The sequence below is a fragment of the Tamandua tetradactyla genome, chromosome 12, assembly GCF_023851605.1.
Source record: "Tamandua tetradactyla isolate mTamTet1 chromosome 12, mTamTet1.pri, whole genome shotgun sequence".
Taxonomy (NCBI): Eukaryota; Metazoa; Chordata; class Mammalia; order Pilosa; family Myrmecophagidae; genus Tamandua; species Tamandua tetradactyla.
This window is the reverse complement of record NC_135338.1, coordinates 31134-48868: the sequence shown is the minus strand read 5'-3', so window position 1 is coordinate 48868 and position 17735 is coordinate 31134. Positions and strand designations below refer to the sequence as shown.

Sequence of the window (17735 nt, the reverse complement as noted above, 5' to 3'; positions counted from 1 at the left end):
TTTTTCATTTACTATCAAAGAAAAATACCTAGAGCCAGTTTTATCTGAGAGACAGTCTCTTCAGTGAGCTGGTAAAGTCATCCTCTATCATTGTTGATTTAATTTTTCTGCCCTTTTTTGAAGCTTTTAAATTCTCAAGCAATACTGTTGAGGACTGAAATGAAGTATTTCAAACTGGGCTAGAAGAGAATTGTTGGGGCCCTGAGTCTGCCTGTCTTCTAAGTTGTGTTTTGCCTTTTATGGTCATTTGTCTGACTCACACGTAGGAGGGGAATTCACAGTTCTGGCCCCCCTGCCATCTCACAGTCTTTCCTGTGTCTAATTAGAGTGACTGCCCCTAACTGGCCCAGCTGGTGTTGTCATTTAAGAAATTCCACTTACTTAAAACTGTTCTTGATCAGTCTTAACATATTATTTGGTTTTCATATAACTGGAGGTGAAGAATTAGCAATGTTTTTCAGAACATCAGATAAAGTCTAATCTCAGTTTTCAGATATTAAAGGAAACAAAACAAAAGCACACATCACATTAACAATGACCCCAGTTGTTTTCTTTTATCTATCCATTTTTCTGCTATTTTATGATTATTATAGGATCCACAAACCATGCACCATTGAACTATTTCTACTGGGTTTTGCTCATGATCCAGTATCTACATGAGACTTGTATTTTATTTTAAAAATATTTAGTGTATTTTTAAGGTAACAATAAAACATAACCTTTGTTTTAAGATTAAACATTGACTTTATGTGATTTGAGTCCTCTTAATAGTTTGGTGTCTATTTCTGAACATTTTAAAACATTTCATGAGTAAACACAGATATTCTTATGTTGATGGAAAAATAGAATCAAACACACTTCATAGTTCTACAACTTTAACACAGATCCGTCTCAATTTTCATTACATCTGTGTGATAAATTTCATTGAGGGTATTTATATCATCATAATTCATTGACCCCTTTGAATGGGAATCTGTGTTTGCAATTTCCCAGTGCTACAAGCAGTTTTGGAGTAGTCATCTTTAAAGTTATATTTCCTTAATTTCCTTCCTTTACATTCCATAGTGTTTGGATCTTACAAATAGCATTTATCGTTATCTGTTGCTCCTAGTAAAGGTTCATGTTTGAGGTCAGTAAAAACCTTTGAAAGCATCACGAATATTTCATGTTTTCTGTCAGTATTTCTGGCAGTGACATTTTGTACCATTGTGCCATATGATTATATAAAACCTAAAGACAGAGGCCTGGAAATATAATTTATATAAGGGCAACTAATTCTCTTTATATCTCAGTTAAGCTATTAAGTTATAGTGTGATGACAGAAAACATGCCAGCTTCCATGTTTTCACGATGAAGGGGACACAGGCATGGCCACACAAGGCTGGAGTGGAGCTGCCTTGCTCCACAGCGTACTCTCGCCAAGGTGAAGGCATTAGAGAATGCTTTCCTCCTTGACCTGGCAGCGAGTGGCTGCTAGTTCAAGGAGTCACTGTGCATTTGAAGAAGAACCTGCAGCTGTGTCAGCTCTGTGCTCTGGTCTTACAGACTTGTCACTGCTGTTCTTGCAGGACCTGGAGCTGGTTGAAAAAGGCTTCAGTAACTTGAAGAAACAAATTGAAAATGCCAGAATCTTTGGTGTTCCTGTAGTGGTGGCTGTGAATGTGTTCAAGTAAGTACAGGGAAAGTTCAGGTGGAGAGGATTAACACCCAGGCTTTGAAATGAAGTGTTCATTTTGGTTTTTAGAGGCTCTTTTTTTAATTGGAGAAATTGCAGGTTAATAGAAAAATCATACAGGAAATAGAGTTCCTATATATCCCCCCACATACACGGTTTTCCCTGTTCTTAATTAACACTTTGAATTGGTGTTACACCTTTGTTACAGTTGATGAAAGAATATTATTATAATATTAACTATAGTCTATAGCTTACATTAGAATACTGCATTGAACAGTCCTATGATGTTTCTTTTGTTGTTGTTTTTAAATTTTTTATCGTATTAATATATACATATACAACCTAAAATTTCCCCTTTAACTACATTTAAACATATAATTAGTTCAGTGTGGCTGTTAATTACCTTCACGTTGTTGCATTAACATCACCACATTGCATTACCAAAATTTTCCCCTCACCACAATTGAAACTCAGTACCAATTAAATATTAACGTCCCTTTCCTTACCTCAACTCTAGCCCCTGGTAACATGTGTCATCGTTTCTGACTCTGAATTTGCTTATTCAGATTATTTCATCTCAGATCATACAATATTCTTTTGTGTCTGGCTTATTTCACTCTTCATAATGCCTTCAAGGTTCATCTCAGTTGTCGCATGTTTATCATAACTTCATTTCTTTTCACGAATGAATAATATTCCATTATATGAGTATAGCATATTTTGTTTATCCATTCATCTGTTGATGGACTGTTGGGTCGCTTCTGTCTTTTGACATTTGTGAATAATGCCACTATGAACTTAGATGTGTACATGTCTGTTTGAGTTCCTGATTTCGACTCTTGAGTATATACCTAGAGGGGGAGGGGTGCTGAATCACGTGGTAATTCTACACTTAACGCTCTGAGCAACCACCAAACTGTTTCACAGCAGCTGTACCCTTTTACATGCCCACGAGCAGCTGTACCCTTTTACATGCCCACCAGCAGCTGTGCCCTTTTACATGCCCACCAGGAGCAAACAGGTGTTTTTATTTCTCCGCATCTCTGCAACATTTGATATTTTCCATTTTTAGTGGGCATTTTAGTGGATATGAAATCCTGTTGTGGTTTTGATTTGCATTTTCCTAGTAGCTAATGATATTGAGCATCTTCTCGTGCTTTTGGGCCATTGTCTTCTTTGGAGAGGTGTCTATTCAAGTCTTTTGCCTGGTTTTTAGTTGAGTTGTTTGTCTTTTTGTTGTTCACTTACAGTATTTCTTTATATATTTTGGAAATTAAACCCTTATTGGATATGTCATTCCCAAATATTTTCTCTCATTCTAGGTTGTCTTTTTATTTTCATGATTAAATCTCTTGATGTGCTAAAGTTTTTAATTTTGATGAGGTCTGATTTATGAATTTTCTCTTTTGTTGCTTGTGCTTTGGGTGTAAAGTGTAAAAATCCATTGCCTTACACAGGTCCTGAAATGCTTCCCTGTTTTCTTCTAGGAGTTTTATGTTTATGGTCCTCGTCCTTATACTTAAGCTTTGATCCATTTTGAGTTAATTTTTGTTTATGGTATGAAGTAGGGACCACCTTCATTCTCTTTTTGCATTTGGAATCCAGGTCTCCCAACACCATTCATTGATGATACTATTGTTTCCCGATTGAGTAGACTTGGCATGTTTATCAAAAATTAGTTGGCCTTAAATGCAGGGGTTTATTTCTGAATTCTCAGTTTGATTCCATTGGTCTAGATGTCTGTCATTGTGCCAGAGCCATGTTGTGTTGATTACTGTAGTTTTGTAATAAGTTTTAAAATTGGGAAGTGTGAATCCTCCAACTTTGTTCTTCCTTTCCAGGATGTTTTTAGTTATTTGGGGATCCTTACCCACTATATAATTTTGATGATTGGCTTTTCTGTTTGTGTAAAGAAGGCTATCAGAATTTTGATTGGGATTGCATTGAATCTGTAAATCTCTTTGGGTAGAATTAACATCATAATATTATCAACTCTTCTAATCCATGAATGTGGAATATCCTTCCAATTATTTTAGTCTTTGATGTCTTTTGGCAGTATTTTGTAGTTTTCCATATATTTGCCCTTTAGATCCTTGATTAAGTGTATTTCTAGATATTTGATCCTTTTAGTCACTATTGTAAACAGATTTTTTTTTCTTGATTTCCTCTTCAGACTTTTCATTTACAAGTGTATAGAAATATTACTGATTTGGGAGTGTTGATCTTGAACCCTACCACTTTGCTGAATTCCTTTATTAGCTCTAGTACTTTGTTGTGGATTTTCTATATATAGAATCATCCCATATGAAAATAGGGTAGGTTTTACTTCTTCCTTTCTAATTTGGATGCCTGTATTTATTTTTCTGGGTGAATTGCTTTGGCTAGAACTTCTAGTATGAGGTTGAATAACAGTGGTGACAGTGGGCATCTGTGGTGACAGTGGGCATCCTTGTCTTGTTTCCCATCTTAGAGGGAAGCTTTCAGACTTTTACCATCGAGTATGATGTTAGTGGTGGGTTTTTCACACATGCTCTTTTCTATCAAGTGTTTTTATCAAGAAAGGATTCTGGACTTTGTCAGACATTTTTTCTGTGTCAGTTGAGATGATCATGAGGTTTTCCTTCCGTTTCATTAATATGGTGTATTACATTAAGTGATTTTCTTAATGTTGAACCACCCTTGCGTACCCGGGATAAATTCCACTTGATAATGGTATATAATTTTTTTAATGTGATGTTAGATTCAGTTTGCTATTATTTTGCTGAGGGGTTTTGCATCTATGTTCATTAGGTGTATTAGCCTGTAATTTTCTTTTCTTGTGGTACCTTTGTCTGGCTTTAGTGTTAGTGTGGAGATGTTGGTCTCTGTAGTGGTTCAGGTGTCACCGTGGCCAGGTGATGGTGCCTAATTCCTTTGCCACGACTTGAACCATTAGCATGTGAAGCTCATCTATGGCTGATTACATCTGCAGTTGTGTAAGGGGAGTGCCTTCTGCAGTGAGTGATGCTTAATTTAATTAGCAGGAGGCTTAAAAGAGAAAGATCAGAAGAGAGCTCAGCATAGCAGAGACTACGCAGCTCAGCTTACCTCATCTCAGCACTGGTGACTTAGCCCAGACATTTGGAGATGCAGGAAAGAATTGCACTGGGGAAAGGTATTGGATCACAGAAGCCAGGAGAGAGGGCCAGCAGACATCACCCTGTGCCTTCCCCTGTAAGAGAGAACCTCAGGTGAAAGTTAGCTGCCTTTCCTCTGAAGAACTATATTTTTAAGTAAATAAATCCCTTTTTATTTAAAGCCAGTCTGTCTCTGTTGTGTGTCGCATTCTGGTAGCTTTGGGAGACTAAAACAGCCTCACAGAATAAGTTAGGGGGTATTTCCTCTTCTTCTATTTTTTGGGAGATTGAGCAGGATTGGTGTTAATTCTTCTTAGGTTGTTCAGTAAAAGTCATCAATGAAGCCATATCTGATCCTGGGCTTTTCTTTGTTGGGAGGTTTTTGATGACCGGCTCAATTTCCTTGCTGATTATTGAACTGTTGCAGTATTATTTCTTCTTTTGTCTGTATAGGTGGTTTGTGTGTTTCTAGGAATTTGTTCATTTCACCTAGGTTAGCTGACTTGTTGGTGCACAGTTGTTCATAGTATCATCTTATACTCCTTTTAATTTCTCTGGGGTTGGTAGTAATGTTCCCTCTTCCATTTCTGACTTTAGTTATTGGCATCCTTACTTTTTTCTTTGTCAGTGTAACTAAAGGTTTGTCAATGTTACTGATCTTTTCAAAGAACCAACTTTTTATTTTGTTGATTCTCTAGTGTTTTTTATTTTCTGTTTAATTTATGCCTGTTCTGTTCTTTGTTATTTCCTTCTTTCTGCTTGTTTTGGGGCTTAGTTTGTTCTTTTTCTAGAAACTCCAGTTGCAAGGTTAGGTCTCTGACTTGAGATCTTTGATCTTTTTTAATGTTTAAGCATTTGGAGCTGTAAATTACCCTCTTACCACTGCATAAGTTTTGGTTTGTTGTGTTTTTGTTTTCATTTGTTTCAAGATACTTCTTTTTTTTCTTTTTTTTCATGGGCAGGCACCGGGAATCGAACCCGGGTCCTCTGGCATGGCAGGCAAGCGTTCTTGCTGGCTGAACCACTGTGGCCTGCCCTCAAGATATTTCTTAATTTCCGGTGTGATTTTGTCTTCCCTTGGTTGTTAAAGAATGTGTTAATTTCCACATGCTTGTGAATTTTCCTGTTCTTCCTATGTTATTGATATTTGGTGTTATTCCATTGTGGTTGAAGAAGTTACATTGTATAATTTCAGTATTTTTAAATTTGCGACTTGTTTTGTGAACTACAGTATAGTCTGTCCTGGAGAAGGATCCATGTGCACTTGAGAAAAATACGTATGTATCCTGCTGCAGTTGAGTGTAGTGTTCTATATATGTATTAGGTCTGGTTGGTTTAGAGTATTGTTCAAGTCTTATAGTTCCTTTTTTAGCTTCTGTCTAGATGTTTAATCCATTATTAAAAATGGTATATTGATGTCTGTTACTGTTAATGTAGAACTGTCTATTTCTTCTTTCAAATTTGTTAATATTCGTTTCATATATTCTGGGGCTCTGCATTTAGGTACATATGTATTTATAATTGTTGTCTGGTTGAATCAACTTCTGGTGACCTTTGTCCCTCATAATAGTTTTGACTTAGAGTCTATTTTATCTTATATTAGTATAGCTCTCCCAGCTATATTTTGTTTACTATTTACATGGCATATTTTTTTCCCATTTTTTCACTTTCAGCCTACTTGTGTCATTGAATTAAGGTGTGTCTTATGTTAATAGCATGTAGTTGAGTCATCTTTCTTTAATCCATTCTTCGAATCTTTGCCTATTGCCTGGAGAGTTTAATCCCTTTACATTTAAAGTAACTACTGGATAATGCAGGATTTTCTTCTGTCATTTTGCTCTTTGGCCTTTGTAAATCCTACACAATTTTGTCCCTTAGCTCTGTGGTTAATACTTGCTTTCATATTTATTTGATTTTTCTTTATATTGTACAATTTTGATTCCCTTCTGATGCCTTTCTCTATATTTTTTCATTTGTTTTCTTTGCGGTTATCATTGGGCTTAAATTTAACATCCTAAATCTATAACATTCACATTTGATACCGGCTTAACTTCAATAGCATATACATATACTGTTCCTATACTCCTCCGTTTTTGAGGCCTTTTATGTTAACAGAAAGTCATAGCCCTACAGAGCTCCATTATTTTACTAGGTCTGGTGGGATGTTGTCTTGACAAAGAGTTGAGCATATTCAGCCCGAAACATTATTTCAAGAAAGAATTGTGTGGGTTGTTTAGGTATTGTAGTACTGCTTTTTGGCCTTGTTATAATGACCTCCCCACAGAAGCATAGAAAGCAAAAGTTTTGAAAAGCTCACATTTATTGATTTCTTACAATGTGTTAGAAACTGGTCTAACTGCTTTACATGTACTTACTCATCTAAGCCTCATAACATCCTATGAAATAAGAGCTATAATTATTCCCTGTGAAAACAGAGGCACATAAAGATCAAGTACCTGGCAGAAAGTCACCTAGCTTGTAAGTTGTGGAGCTAGGATGCAAACCCAGGTAGTGTTGCTTGATTAGGACCCAGTTATCAGTGGGTAATTCCTGAGCCTCAATGGCTAAAGCAAGATAGAGTCTGTCCTTTCCAGTCATCACCAGTGCTTTACCATCAAGTGTTGCCTTTATAGAACTGATACAGAGGCTGAGCTGGAGCTCATCTGCCACCTTGCCAAGGACCATGGGGCTTCTGATGCTGTGAAGTGCACTCACTGGGCAGAAGGGGGCAAAGGAGCCTTAGCCCTAGGAGAGGCTGTCCAGAGAGCAGCACAGGCACCTAGCAACTTCAAGCTTCTTTATGACCTCAAGGTAGGATGTTAACTATAAGCAAAAAGAAAGGTGAGCACAATGAAGTATCGCTGTGGTTACTTGTATTTAGAGCCCTGTGTTCAACAGCTTCAGCCTTCTGGGTTTGGTTCTCATGTGGGTGAGTTACATGACCACAGCCTGGACTACCAACCCAAGATCCCCTTCTTCTCAGTACACATTCTATTTACTTACCAGGAGGAGGTCCAGCCAATGCTGGGAGAGGTTTGCTCACAGTACAGCCTTTCTTGCTGGTGGGAGAGAGGTATTTCTGGGTGGAAATGCTATTGAGGTAGAGCCAGTAGAGATGGGAATGCCTGCTGGGACCAAGTGTAAATTCACTATACCCTTTAACCCAAGGCAGCAACCATGATGCAGTGAATTTACAAGAGGCTCCATTGAGTTCAGAAGAATTTTCTGACGACTTCGCAGTGATAGAGGAAAACAGTATGCTTTTTAAAAGCTCGCTTCCTGAATCAGTTCTGCCTCAAGTTCAAAGGAGGCCTAAAGTATGAAACCGAAGCACTTCAGTAAGGAAATAAAGTTTATACTGTATTTTTTAATGTGATTTTATTGAGATATATTCACATACTATATAACCAACCAAAAAATACAGTGATTCACAGTATCATAATATAGTTGTGCATTCATCATTAGAATCAATTTTTGAACATTTTCATTACTCCATAAACAAAATAATAAAAGGAAACAGAGAAGGTAGGATTTAACAAATGAGTATGATTGCTGAATCATCATATTGATACTTCTTTTAGTCTCTAGTATCTTAGAGTAGCTAGAAGTAAAAAACTTAAATTATGGAATTGTGACCCATACCAAACTCTGAAATATGTTCTACAACTAATTGTTGTGATGTGCTATGAAATTTATTGCTTTTTTATATCTATGTTATTTTTCACCAAAAAAGTGAAAAAAAAAAAAGTTAGAATAGGCAAACCCCAAATACCCCTAAAGATTGGGAGAAGGATCAAAGGAGGAGGAGTTACAACAGAGAAGACAGGATTTAAGAAAGGAGTATCAGTGCTGAATCATTATATTGGTATTTCTTTTAGTCTCCAGTGTCTTGGAGCAGCTAGAAGGGAAAACATAAAACTGAACACTAACCCATGCCAGATTAACATCTGTTCTATAGCTATTTGTTACAATGTAGTTTGAAATTTACTGCTTTTTTTTGTATATATATTTCATAATTTAAAAAGTTTTTTTTAAAAAAAAGTACAAATAGAAGGAATACCCAAAACATCACATGCCCCCTATCCTGTAACCCCCCCATTATTTATTTATTTTTTGTCTTTATTTTCTTACTCATCTGTCTATGAACTGGTTAAAGGGAATGTCAGTCACAAGGTTTTCATTATCACATGTCGCACTGTAAAAACTGTGTTGTTACACAATCTTTTTCAAGGGTCAAGGCTACTGGATTATAGTTCAGCAGTTTCAGGCATTTCCTTCTAGCTACTCCAATACACCAAAAACTGAAAAGAGAGATCTGTATACTGCATAAGAATAGCCTCCAGAATGGCCTCTCAACTCTATTTGAAATCTCTCAGCCACTGAAACTGTTTTATTTCTCTTCCCCTTTTTGGTCAAGAAGGTTTTCTCAATCCTACAATGGTGGATCCAGGCTCATCCCTGGAAGTCGTGTCGCACATTGCCAGGGAGATTTACATCCCTGGAAGTCATCCCATCTAGTGGGGAGGGCAGTGAGTTCACCTGCCAGGTTGGCTTAGAGAGAGGCCACATCTGAGCAACAAAAGAGGTTCTCTGGGAGTGACTCTTAGGCCTAATTATAAGAAAGTTTAGCTTCTTCTTTGCAGGAATAAGCTTCATAGGGGTGAGCCCTGAGATCAAGGGTTCAGCCTATTGAAATGACTGTCCCCACTGCTTATGAGAATATCAGGAATTCCCCAGATGGGAGAGTTTCACATTTTCTCCTGTCTCTCCAGTCCCCCAAGGTAAATACTTTTTTATCCTCTTCCCAGATTGTTCTAGGATGTGTTGGGGCATCATACTACTTGTATAAACCAACAAGCTTTCACCCCTATTCAAGATTCCATGTAATTATGGTGTTCAAATAAACTGATCATACAAGTCAAATTAGATAATGCACTACCAAAAAACAAAATTTTGTACCAAATAAACATCCCTTCCTCACATAGATTGTGGTAGTGAATGCATAACTATATGATTATATCAGGAACCATTGATTGTTTACTTAGAATGGGTTTTATGGTATGTGAATAAAACTGTTTAAAAATAAACAGAAAGATACAAGTGCTAGAGAAAATGTGGAGAGAGAGATGTACCTTCGGTGTCGGTAGGGAGGTAGAATGGTGCAGCTGTCTGGTGGGCAATGTGCTGGTTCCACAGGAGGCTAACTCTAGGGTGGCCACGTGATCCTGCAACTCCATTATTAGGTCTGTTCTTGGAGGAAATTGCACACAGGCGTTTATGGTGGCAGTATTTGCAATTTGCAATGAATGGAGCTTGCCTAAGGATACACAGAGGGATGGGTGGAGCAACTGTGGTGTATACATTCAGTTGAATTTTGAGAGTTGCAAGAAGGAATGAAGTTGGGAAGCATGCAACTATAAGTGAATGTACCTTGCGTTGAGTGAAATAACCCTATTATTTTTTAGTTTTGACATTCTCTTTGCCTTTGCAGAACTCATATACTGTTAACATTCTGTTGACAGTTTTTTTGTAGACTGCTTTGCAAATCTACCCAGCTAATCTTTTTCTTCTTTTAGAAAATTCTATAAATACAAATTTGCACACAAATGCAGATCATGTATAGATACCCATTGTAATCCCTCCCTCCACACTGCCTGGGTCAGGAACCGCAGTCCTCAGAGGCTCTCAGGAGATCTGGAAGAAGTGTGGTAATGAGACCTTACAATTCATTTCCACCAGGAACTTTTCTCTGTGTTGACAAACAGGAGGCTGCCCCTTTTCTTATTCAGCATCTGCTTCTGGTCTTGATTCTTAATTCATAAATTGTCACTGTGTAGTTCAAAAGAGAAAAAAAAATTTTAGATAGATTATTGCTTATTAAAAAAAAACATAATCTGTTAAAATTTTTTAAAAAATTACCTAACAATTTTTGTTTTTTGTCTGTTGGTGGGGAGTATAGGACCAGATATATTGCCTAATTTTAGTAATTGGCTCATCCAAATTACCCCTTGGTAGCTTTCCTTCCCATTTTCTTTAGGCAGGCTCTCTCTCTGCCGTTTTCTCTAAATCATAGTGCCCTGAACTAGACTGCATCAGTATAAGAACCCGGGTTCCACTTCTCTGAAAGTTTTGCCCTGTGGGCCTGAGGCTCTTGCTGGTTAGACCACTGGCCTTTTGCTGCTGCAAGTGCAAGAAAAGTTTTGTTTGCTGCAGATGCCATGGAAAGCATCCTTTCACTTCACTTCCGACATGTGTTGATCATATGTCACTGGGTGTTTTCTCTAAAACCTGGGCTATTTTATTTTTTATTGTTTTATCATTTTATTTACACACACTCCATATCCGTCAAACACACACTCCTCCTTTTCCCCCTCTTCCCAGCCTCTGGTTACATCTTTCTAACTGAATTTGCTATTTCTGTACATCTGAGTGACATCATACAATATTTGTCCTTATGTGTCTTACATATTTCACTGAGCATGTTTTCAAAATTCTTCCATGTTGCAGCATGTCTCAGAACTTCATTCTGTCTTATGGCCAAATATTCCATTGCGTGGACCCACCACATGGTGATTTTATTTTTATGACGATGTCTAAGTAACAAGCCACTAACCCTCAATATGTTGTGTTAAAGATAGCATCTGCCTCTCCTGTGCAAATAGGGTGTTGCATGGATAGATACTGTCCCTTTCATAAGCAGTATCCAGGTCTGGTTTGATATGAGACTTATCTCCAATATTAGAACATCAATTTCTTATTTTTGAAGAAATGATTATTCTTGGGTGGTTAGTAGTGTTGTTTTTGATGTACCTAGTAAGGTTTTGTTTTTTTTTAACAAATGATAAATATATGGATATAGTAACTTTGCACCTATGGGACATTTTCCACTTGTAAAATCTGGGCTTGTTATTATAAGAAAATATTTCTACCTCAATAAATCTCAAAGCATTTGTATATCTGTACATAAAAACATCTTCTTGCCCTTTCAGGGTGCTGGCCTGGAATGGGCCCTGTTCCAGTTAAGCATCCTTCATATGTCCAGTCATCTTCCCCCTTTTCTTCTGTGCATTAGCTCCCTGTCGAGGACAAGATCAGGATCATCGCTCAGAAGATCTATGGGGCAGACGACATTGAATTGCTCCCCGAAGCTCAACATAAAGCTGAAGTCTACACAAAGCAGGCAGGTGTTTGGTTGGCTCTTTTAACTCTGTACGAAGCAAGCCTCAGAGTCAGAATCCCTGCATTCTGCTCCCAGCCCTGCCAGACACTCACTGCTTGCTTTATTTAATTCTCTGGGCGGCAGCCTTCTCTCTTCTAAGATGCTATGTTTGGATTAGGTGGTCCTGTCCAAGTTCTTTTTCTGCTTTGAAATTCTTTCCTGAAGAAGAATCCAGAATGTACCTATCATAGATGGTAGATGAGCAGGTAAAAAAAAAAGCTTCAGGAAATATGGAATGTCTTATTAAAATATTGAGGCTCTGTCTTAAATTATATCCTTACATCTACTTCGAACCATCATTTTCAATTAGTTATATAATATAGATGAAAATAAAATACTAGCATATGGAATATGATTATAAGTCCTTATCTCCCCCACACAACTGAGATAATTTTTTTGATCTATAATAACTAACCTGGAGGGCAGTGAGTTTTTAGATGGATATAAAAGAGAGTTAGTGTTTCAAATAAATTGAAGAATCTATATAGTCATGATGCCAAGATGTTTTTAGTTGTATTTGTCAAGTTTTCTTTTTTTTTTTTGCCTTTCTTCTCTGTCTTTGCCCAGGGCTTTGGGAGTTTGCCCATCTGCATGGCCAAAACACACCTGTCCTTGTCTCATAACCCAGAGCAAAAGGGTGTCCCCACAGGCTTTGTCCTGCCCATCCGCGACATCCGTGCCAGTGTTGGGGCTGGTTTTCTGTACCCCTTAGTGGGAACGGTAAGTGCTGCAGCTAGAGAGAGGACCTTGCTCATCTGTACTCTCCTGGTTTTTTTTTTTTTTTTTTGTATGCTGTATGGTGGGGTCACATTTCATTAATTTCCCATGTGAGTATCCTGTTACAGCAGCACCATTTTTGGAATTTGTGTTTGTTGTTTGTTCATTTGTTTGGTGTTTTGGGAAGTGCATGGACCAGGAATTAAACCTGGTCTCCTGCATGGCAGGCAAGAATTCTATCACTGAAATACCCTTGCACCCCCTGTACTTCTACTCTTAAATTTATTGCTGAAGCCATCAAGCAAATGCCAAATGAGCAGAGTGTATTGCTGGGGGAAAAAGTTGGAGTCAGACCTCTTATGATTCATCCTCTTGCAGTGAACCCTTTTGGTGTCAATTTAAGTTTGATGCCATGATTACTTCTAATGAATAAAAATTCCTCTTTACTAGGGACATCATGACCTTGACTGAATCCAGAATGGGCCTAATTAATAGGCTCTGGTGGTGTGGCTATATAATCACAGCTGACCTTTATTGAGTGCCTTACACAGATTAACTTGGTGCTCCCTATGGCCCTCTGAGGTAGGGAGAGAGGCTGTACCCCTTCCCATGAAGGGCCTAGAGTCTGTGCCTGAAATCAGGAAAGTCTTGTTATTGAGTAAGGAATTCCAACATTTTAAATGTGAGTGAACTGTGTAAATGTGAAAGGACTTATTTAAACTTCAAGACAAATTCATTGTCAAATGCTTTCTTATCTTATAGAATTTATGAGTTATTAAGGGATAAGAGTTGGTAATAGGGAAGTAGAAGGATGCTTTAAGACATAATCACAATTTGGAGTAACATTGTCCCAAAAGTTAACATTGCCAGAGTTCACTTTGCCCAGATTTCCCACTTAGGTCCATCAGTTATCCTGAATCTGTGCATATATGCAACATAGGATTAAAATATTAAACCAAACCAACACACGATGAAAAACCAATAAATCTCCTTCTAGAGCTATGACATTCTTTCAGTATAGTAAGAAAGTGGTAGGAGGTGGCCTTACATAGTCGAATCTAGATTTCACCTCTGCCCATTTAGGCCAGAGCAAGCTATTAGAGCTCTGAGCTTGACTCCGGGGCTGTCAGGGTAGGGCACTACCATCGCGGAACAGTTGACGAGGCAGTTATGAAGAGCTCGTATGGTCTGCTTATGGGCCTGCACCCCAGGACCTCCCTCAGCCACTCTAGAGACCAGAGGCTTGGCCTTAAAATGATGTTCATCAGGCTTTCGGAGTTTAAGAAATTCCCTTAGTAGTAACGTTAAACTGTTTACTCAGCACGTTGAATAGGCAGACATATATGTTGTTCTTTCTGGACAAATTGTCAGCAGTTGCCAGCCGAATGGTAGCTACACTCTGTATTGGCGCTTTGGATGTGTGCATGCAGGGGGTGACTGAAGATGAAAGCAAATCTGAGAGTGGTCAGCCTGAGACTCGATTTCTCATCTAGACTGAATCTCATGTCAGGGGCCTTTGTCTTTAACTTGGGCCAAGACATTATCACATAAAATCTAGATGACTTTACACTCACTGTTCTTAATGCCTTCTACTAACTGAGGGAGCCTGAACAGGGCTCAGAGGATTTAAGTATTATATTTAATTAATTCAAAGTGTGGTGGCTTCTCAGAGTCTTCTGTCTAGGTTCATATGTATATGTGCATGTAATTTTTTCATTTTTTGCAATTTCTCTGAATATCAACATGATCATTCTTTAGGGAAAAATATCCTCTTTGGGAAAAATTACCCAAGATCCTACTTTCTAAATATAATCACTATTTGGGGAACTACGTTAAAGAGTTTTCTGTCTGTACATACATGCATGGCTACACCGATGGGTATGTGCCCTTTTTCTTTATTATGGCATCTTCAGACTTTTCTGCTAGGTCTAGGGACCAATCCTTTTCTTTCCACTGCTTGTGTTCACACTACCACTTCTTTATCTGTACAATGGTAGAGACCGACCTCCAATCCCAGTAATATGTTTTGGGGTAATATTGACTGATACTCAGGCGTTAGAATTAGGTTTTCTAAAGCATGGGTGTTTTTTATTACAGAAAATTACCTGTTCTTTTCTATAACATTTTTAGAGGACAGTTTTATTAGAAGTTTAGACATCCAGACAATTTTCCTATCTGAATTTGATTTGGAGCTTGTATGTGTATTTATTATACTAGAGATTTTTACAGATAAAAATATAGTGAGTTTCTATTTCACTTTTTAGGAGCCAGACAGATTTCCATCTAAGTAGATACTTGTTGAAATCAAGAAAAGAAGTGTATATTTATTTCAAAATCATTACAAGGTCAGTTTTTGAATGACAAATTAGACTAGTAAGAATAGTGATTGTAAAACCATTTGGATTATGTATAGAAGTGTCTTGACTCAAGTTAAAGTACACTAATTCCTGATGTTATGTTACAGAGGCAAAAACGACACAGGCATTTACACAACATTCTTTAAAACAAAATTAGGAAGCAGACAAATTCTGCAGCTCATTTTGGTGTCATGACGTGAAAGCTGTGGGGTGAGGGGCTGGTGCCTCAGCCTCCCACCACCTCCTTTTGCAGGACCAGTGTGGAAGCACCTCCTGCTCTGTCTTGCTGCAGCTGTCAGTATGGAAGACCCTAGTGAGGGCAGGCATTTGGTTTTACTGAAGGACTTGCAGGTTTCTCTTTGAGTTCATATCAGGATCAGTGACTTGATTTTTTTTTTTTAATTGACGAATCTTCACACACATACATTCCATACATGGTATATAATCAAAGGCTCACAATATCATCACATAGTTGTGTATTTATCACCATAATCACTTTGCATAACATTTGCATCATTCTGGAAAAAGAAATAAAAAGAAAAAACTGACACATACCATACCCCTGAGCTCTCATTGACCACTAGTATTTCCAGCTACTCAATTTATTTTACCCTTTGTGCCCCTTTTATTTATTTATTCTTTACCTATATTTTGTTTTACTCATCTGTCCATATCCTGAATAAAAGGGGCAACAGACACAAGATTTTCACAATCCCACAGTCACATTGTAAAAGTTATATCCTTATACAATTGTCTTCAAGAAGCAAGACTCCTGGGGCCAATCTGTCAGCCAACACGGCAAGCAAACTCAATGCCGTCCCCCTCTCTACATGGGACATGACTCCCAGGGGTGTGGGCCTCCCTGGCAGTGTGGGACAGAAATCCTAGAATGAGCTGAGATTCGGCATCAAGGGATTGAGAACATCTTGACTGAAAGGGGTAAGAGAGGAATGAGACAAAGTGTCTGTGGCTGAGAGTTTCACATAGAGTCGAGAGGTTATCCTGAGATTATTCTTGCGTGTTATATAGATAACCCCTTTATAGATTAAGGTGTATTAGAGAGGCTGGAGGGAAGTGCCTGAAACCATAGAGCTGTGTTCTAGTAGCCATGCTTCCTTAAGATGATTGTATAATGATACAGCTTTCACAAAGTGACTGTGTGACTGTGAAAACCTTATTCTGATGCTCCTTCTATATACGGTATGGACAGATGAGTAAAAAATATGGATTACAAATAAATAATAGGGAGAACAAATGTTAAAATAAATTGGGTAGCAGGAAATACTAGTCAGTGAGAGGGAGGGCTAAGGGGTATTGATATGTATGAGTTTTTCTTTTTCTGGGGTGATGTAAATGTTCTGAGAAATGATCATGGTAATGAATGTACAACTATGTGATGATATTGTGAGCCACTGAGCATACGAAGTATGGAATGTTCATATGTTAAGAATATTCATATTGTATGTTCATTGATTTTGTTAATACAAATTTAAAAAAAAGAAAAGAAACAAAGCTACTGGAACACAGTTTAACAGTTTCAGGTACTTCCCTCCAGCCACTCCAATACACCATAAACTAAAAAGGGATATCTGTATCATGTATAAGAATAACCTCCAGGAGAACCTCTTAACTGTTTGAAATCTCTCAGCCACTGAAACCTTCTCTCATTTCTCTCTTCCCCCTTTTGGTCAAGAAGGCTTTCTCAATCCCCTTGATGTTGGGTCCCAGCTCAACCTGGGATTTCTGCCCCATGTTGCCAGGGAGATTTACACCCCTGGGAGTCATGTCCCATGTAGTTGGGGAGGGCAATGCACTCACCTGCTGGGTTGGCTGAGAGAGAGAGAGGCCACATCTGAGCAACAAAAAAGGTTCTCAGGGGGTGACTCTTATTCCTAATTTTGAGTAGGTTTAGGCTGTCCTTTGGAGAAATAAATATCATAGGGGTGAACCTTAAGATCGAAGGCTTGGCCTGTTGATTTGGTTGTCCCCACTGTTTGTGAGAATATCAGAAATTATTGAATTGGGCAAGTCAGATATTTCCTCCTTTTTCCCCAGTCCCCCAAGGGGACCTTGCAAATACTTCTTTATTCACTGCCTAAACTACTCTGGGATTTATTGGGACATCATACTAACCTGGACAAACCAACAAGATCTCACACCCTATTCAAGATTCTCTGTACTAAAGGTGTTCAACTAAACTGACCACACAAATTAAATCAGGGAATGCACTACCCAAAATATAAATCGAATAAACATCTCTCCCCTTGGTCTCACACAGAAGTTGGACCGTATCATCCTGTACCCTGTATTCTGATAAACCTTAGTCCTATCCAGATCTGTTTCCTTCATACCTCTACTCGAAGAGTGACTTGGTTTTTTAATGTGTAACAGGAGAAAAGTGCTCCCTTTACCGACAGCTGTAAAATGATGTTCTATCCTTGTACTTGGGCTTTTTATCTGAGGAGATGGAAGAAAAGATCACTTAAAGTTCATTTGTAATGCTATTTCACCTCTCCTAGATGAGCACAATGCCTGGACTCCCTACCCGTCCTTGTTTCTATGATATTGATTTGGACCCTAAAACTGAACAGGTGAATGGGCTGTTTTAAACAGGTAAGAGTTTTACTTTTCTCCTCGTGAAGCTTTTTTAT

At 38.1% G+C, this 17735-nt stretch overlaps 1 protein-coding gene across 4 annotated transcripts in view; it reads left to right on the top strand.

The window, feature by feature from the left end:
• The window catches only part of MTHFD1 (methylenetetrahydrofolate dehydrogenase, cyclohydrolase and formyltetrahydrofolate synthetase 1), a 79633-nt gene that overhangs the window by 60269 nt on the left and 1629 nt on the right, over nt 1–17735 (top strand). For 3 of the 4 annotated variants that reach the window (XM_077122397.1, XM_077122396.1, XM_077122398.1), the window contains 5 exons: nt 1569–1669; nt 7425–7602; nt 11864–11971; nt 12578–12730; nt 17604–17697. In XM_077122397.1, the coding sequence (XP_076978512.1) occupies nt 1569–1669; nt 7425–7602; nt 11864–11971; nt 12578–12730; nt 17604–17693 (630 nt within the window). In that variant the 3' untranslated portion in view covers nt 17694–17697. The remainder of the gene's footprint in view (nt 1–1568; nt 1670–7424; nt 7603–11863; nt 11972–12577; nt 12731–17603; nt 17698–17735) is intronic. The other variant, XR_013160146.1, reaches the window with a different exon arrangement.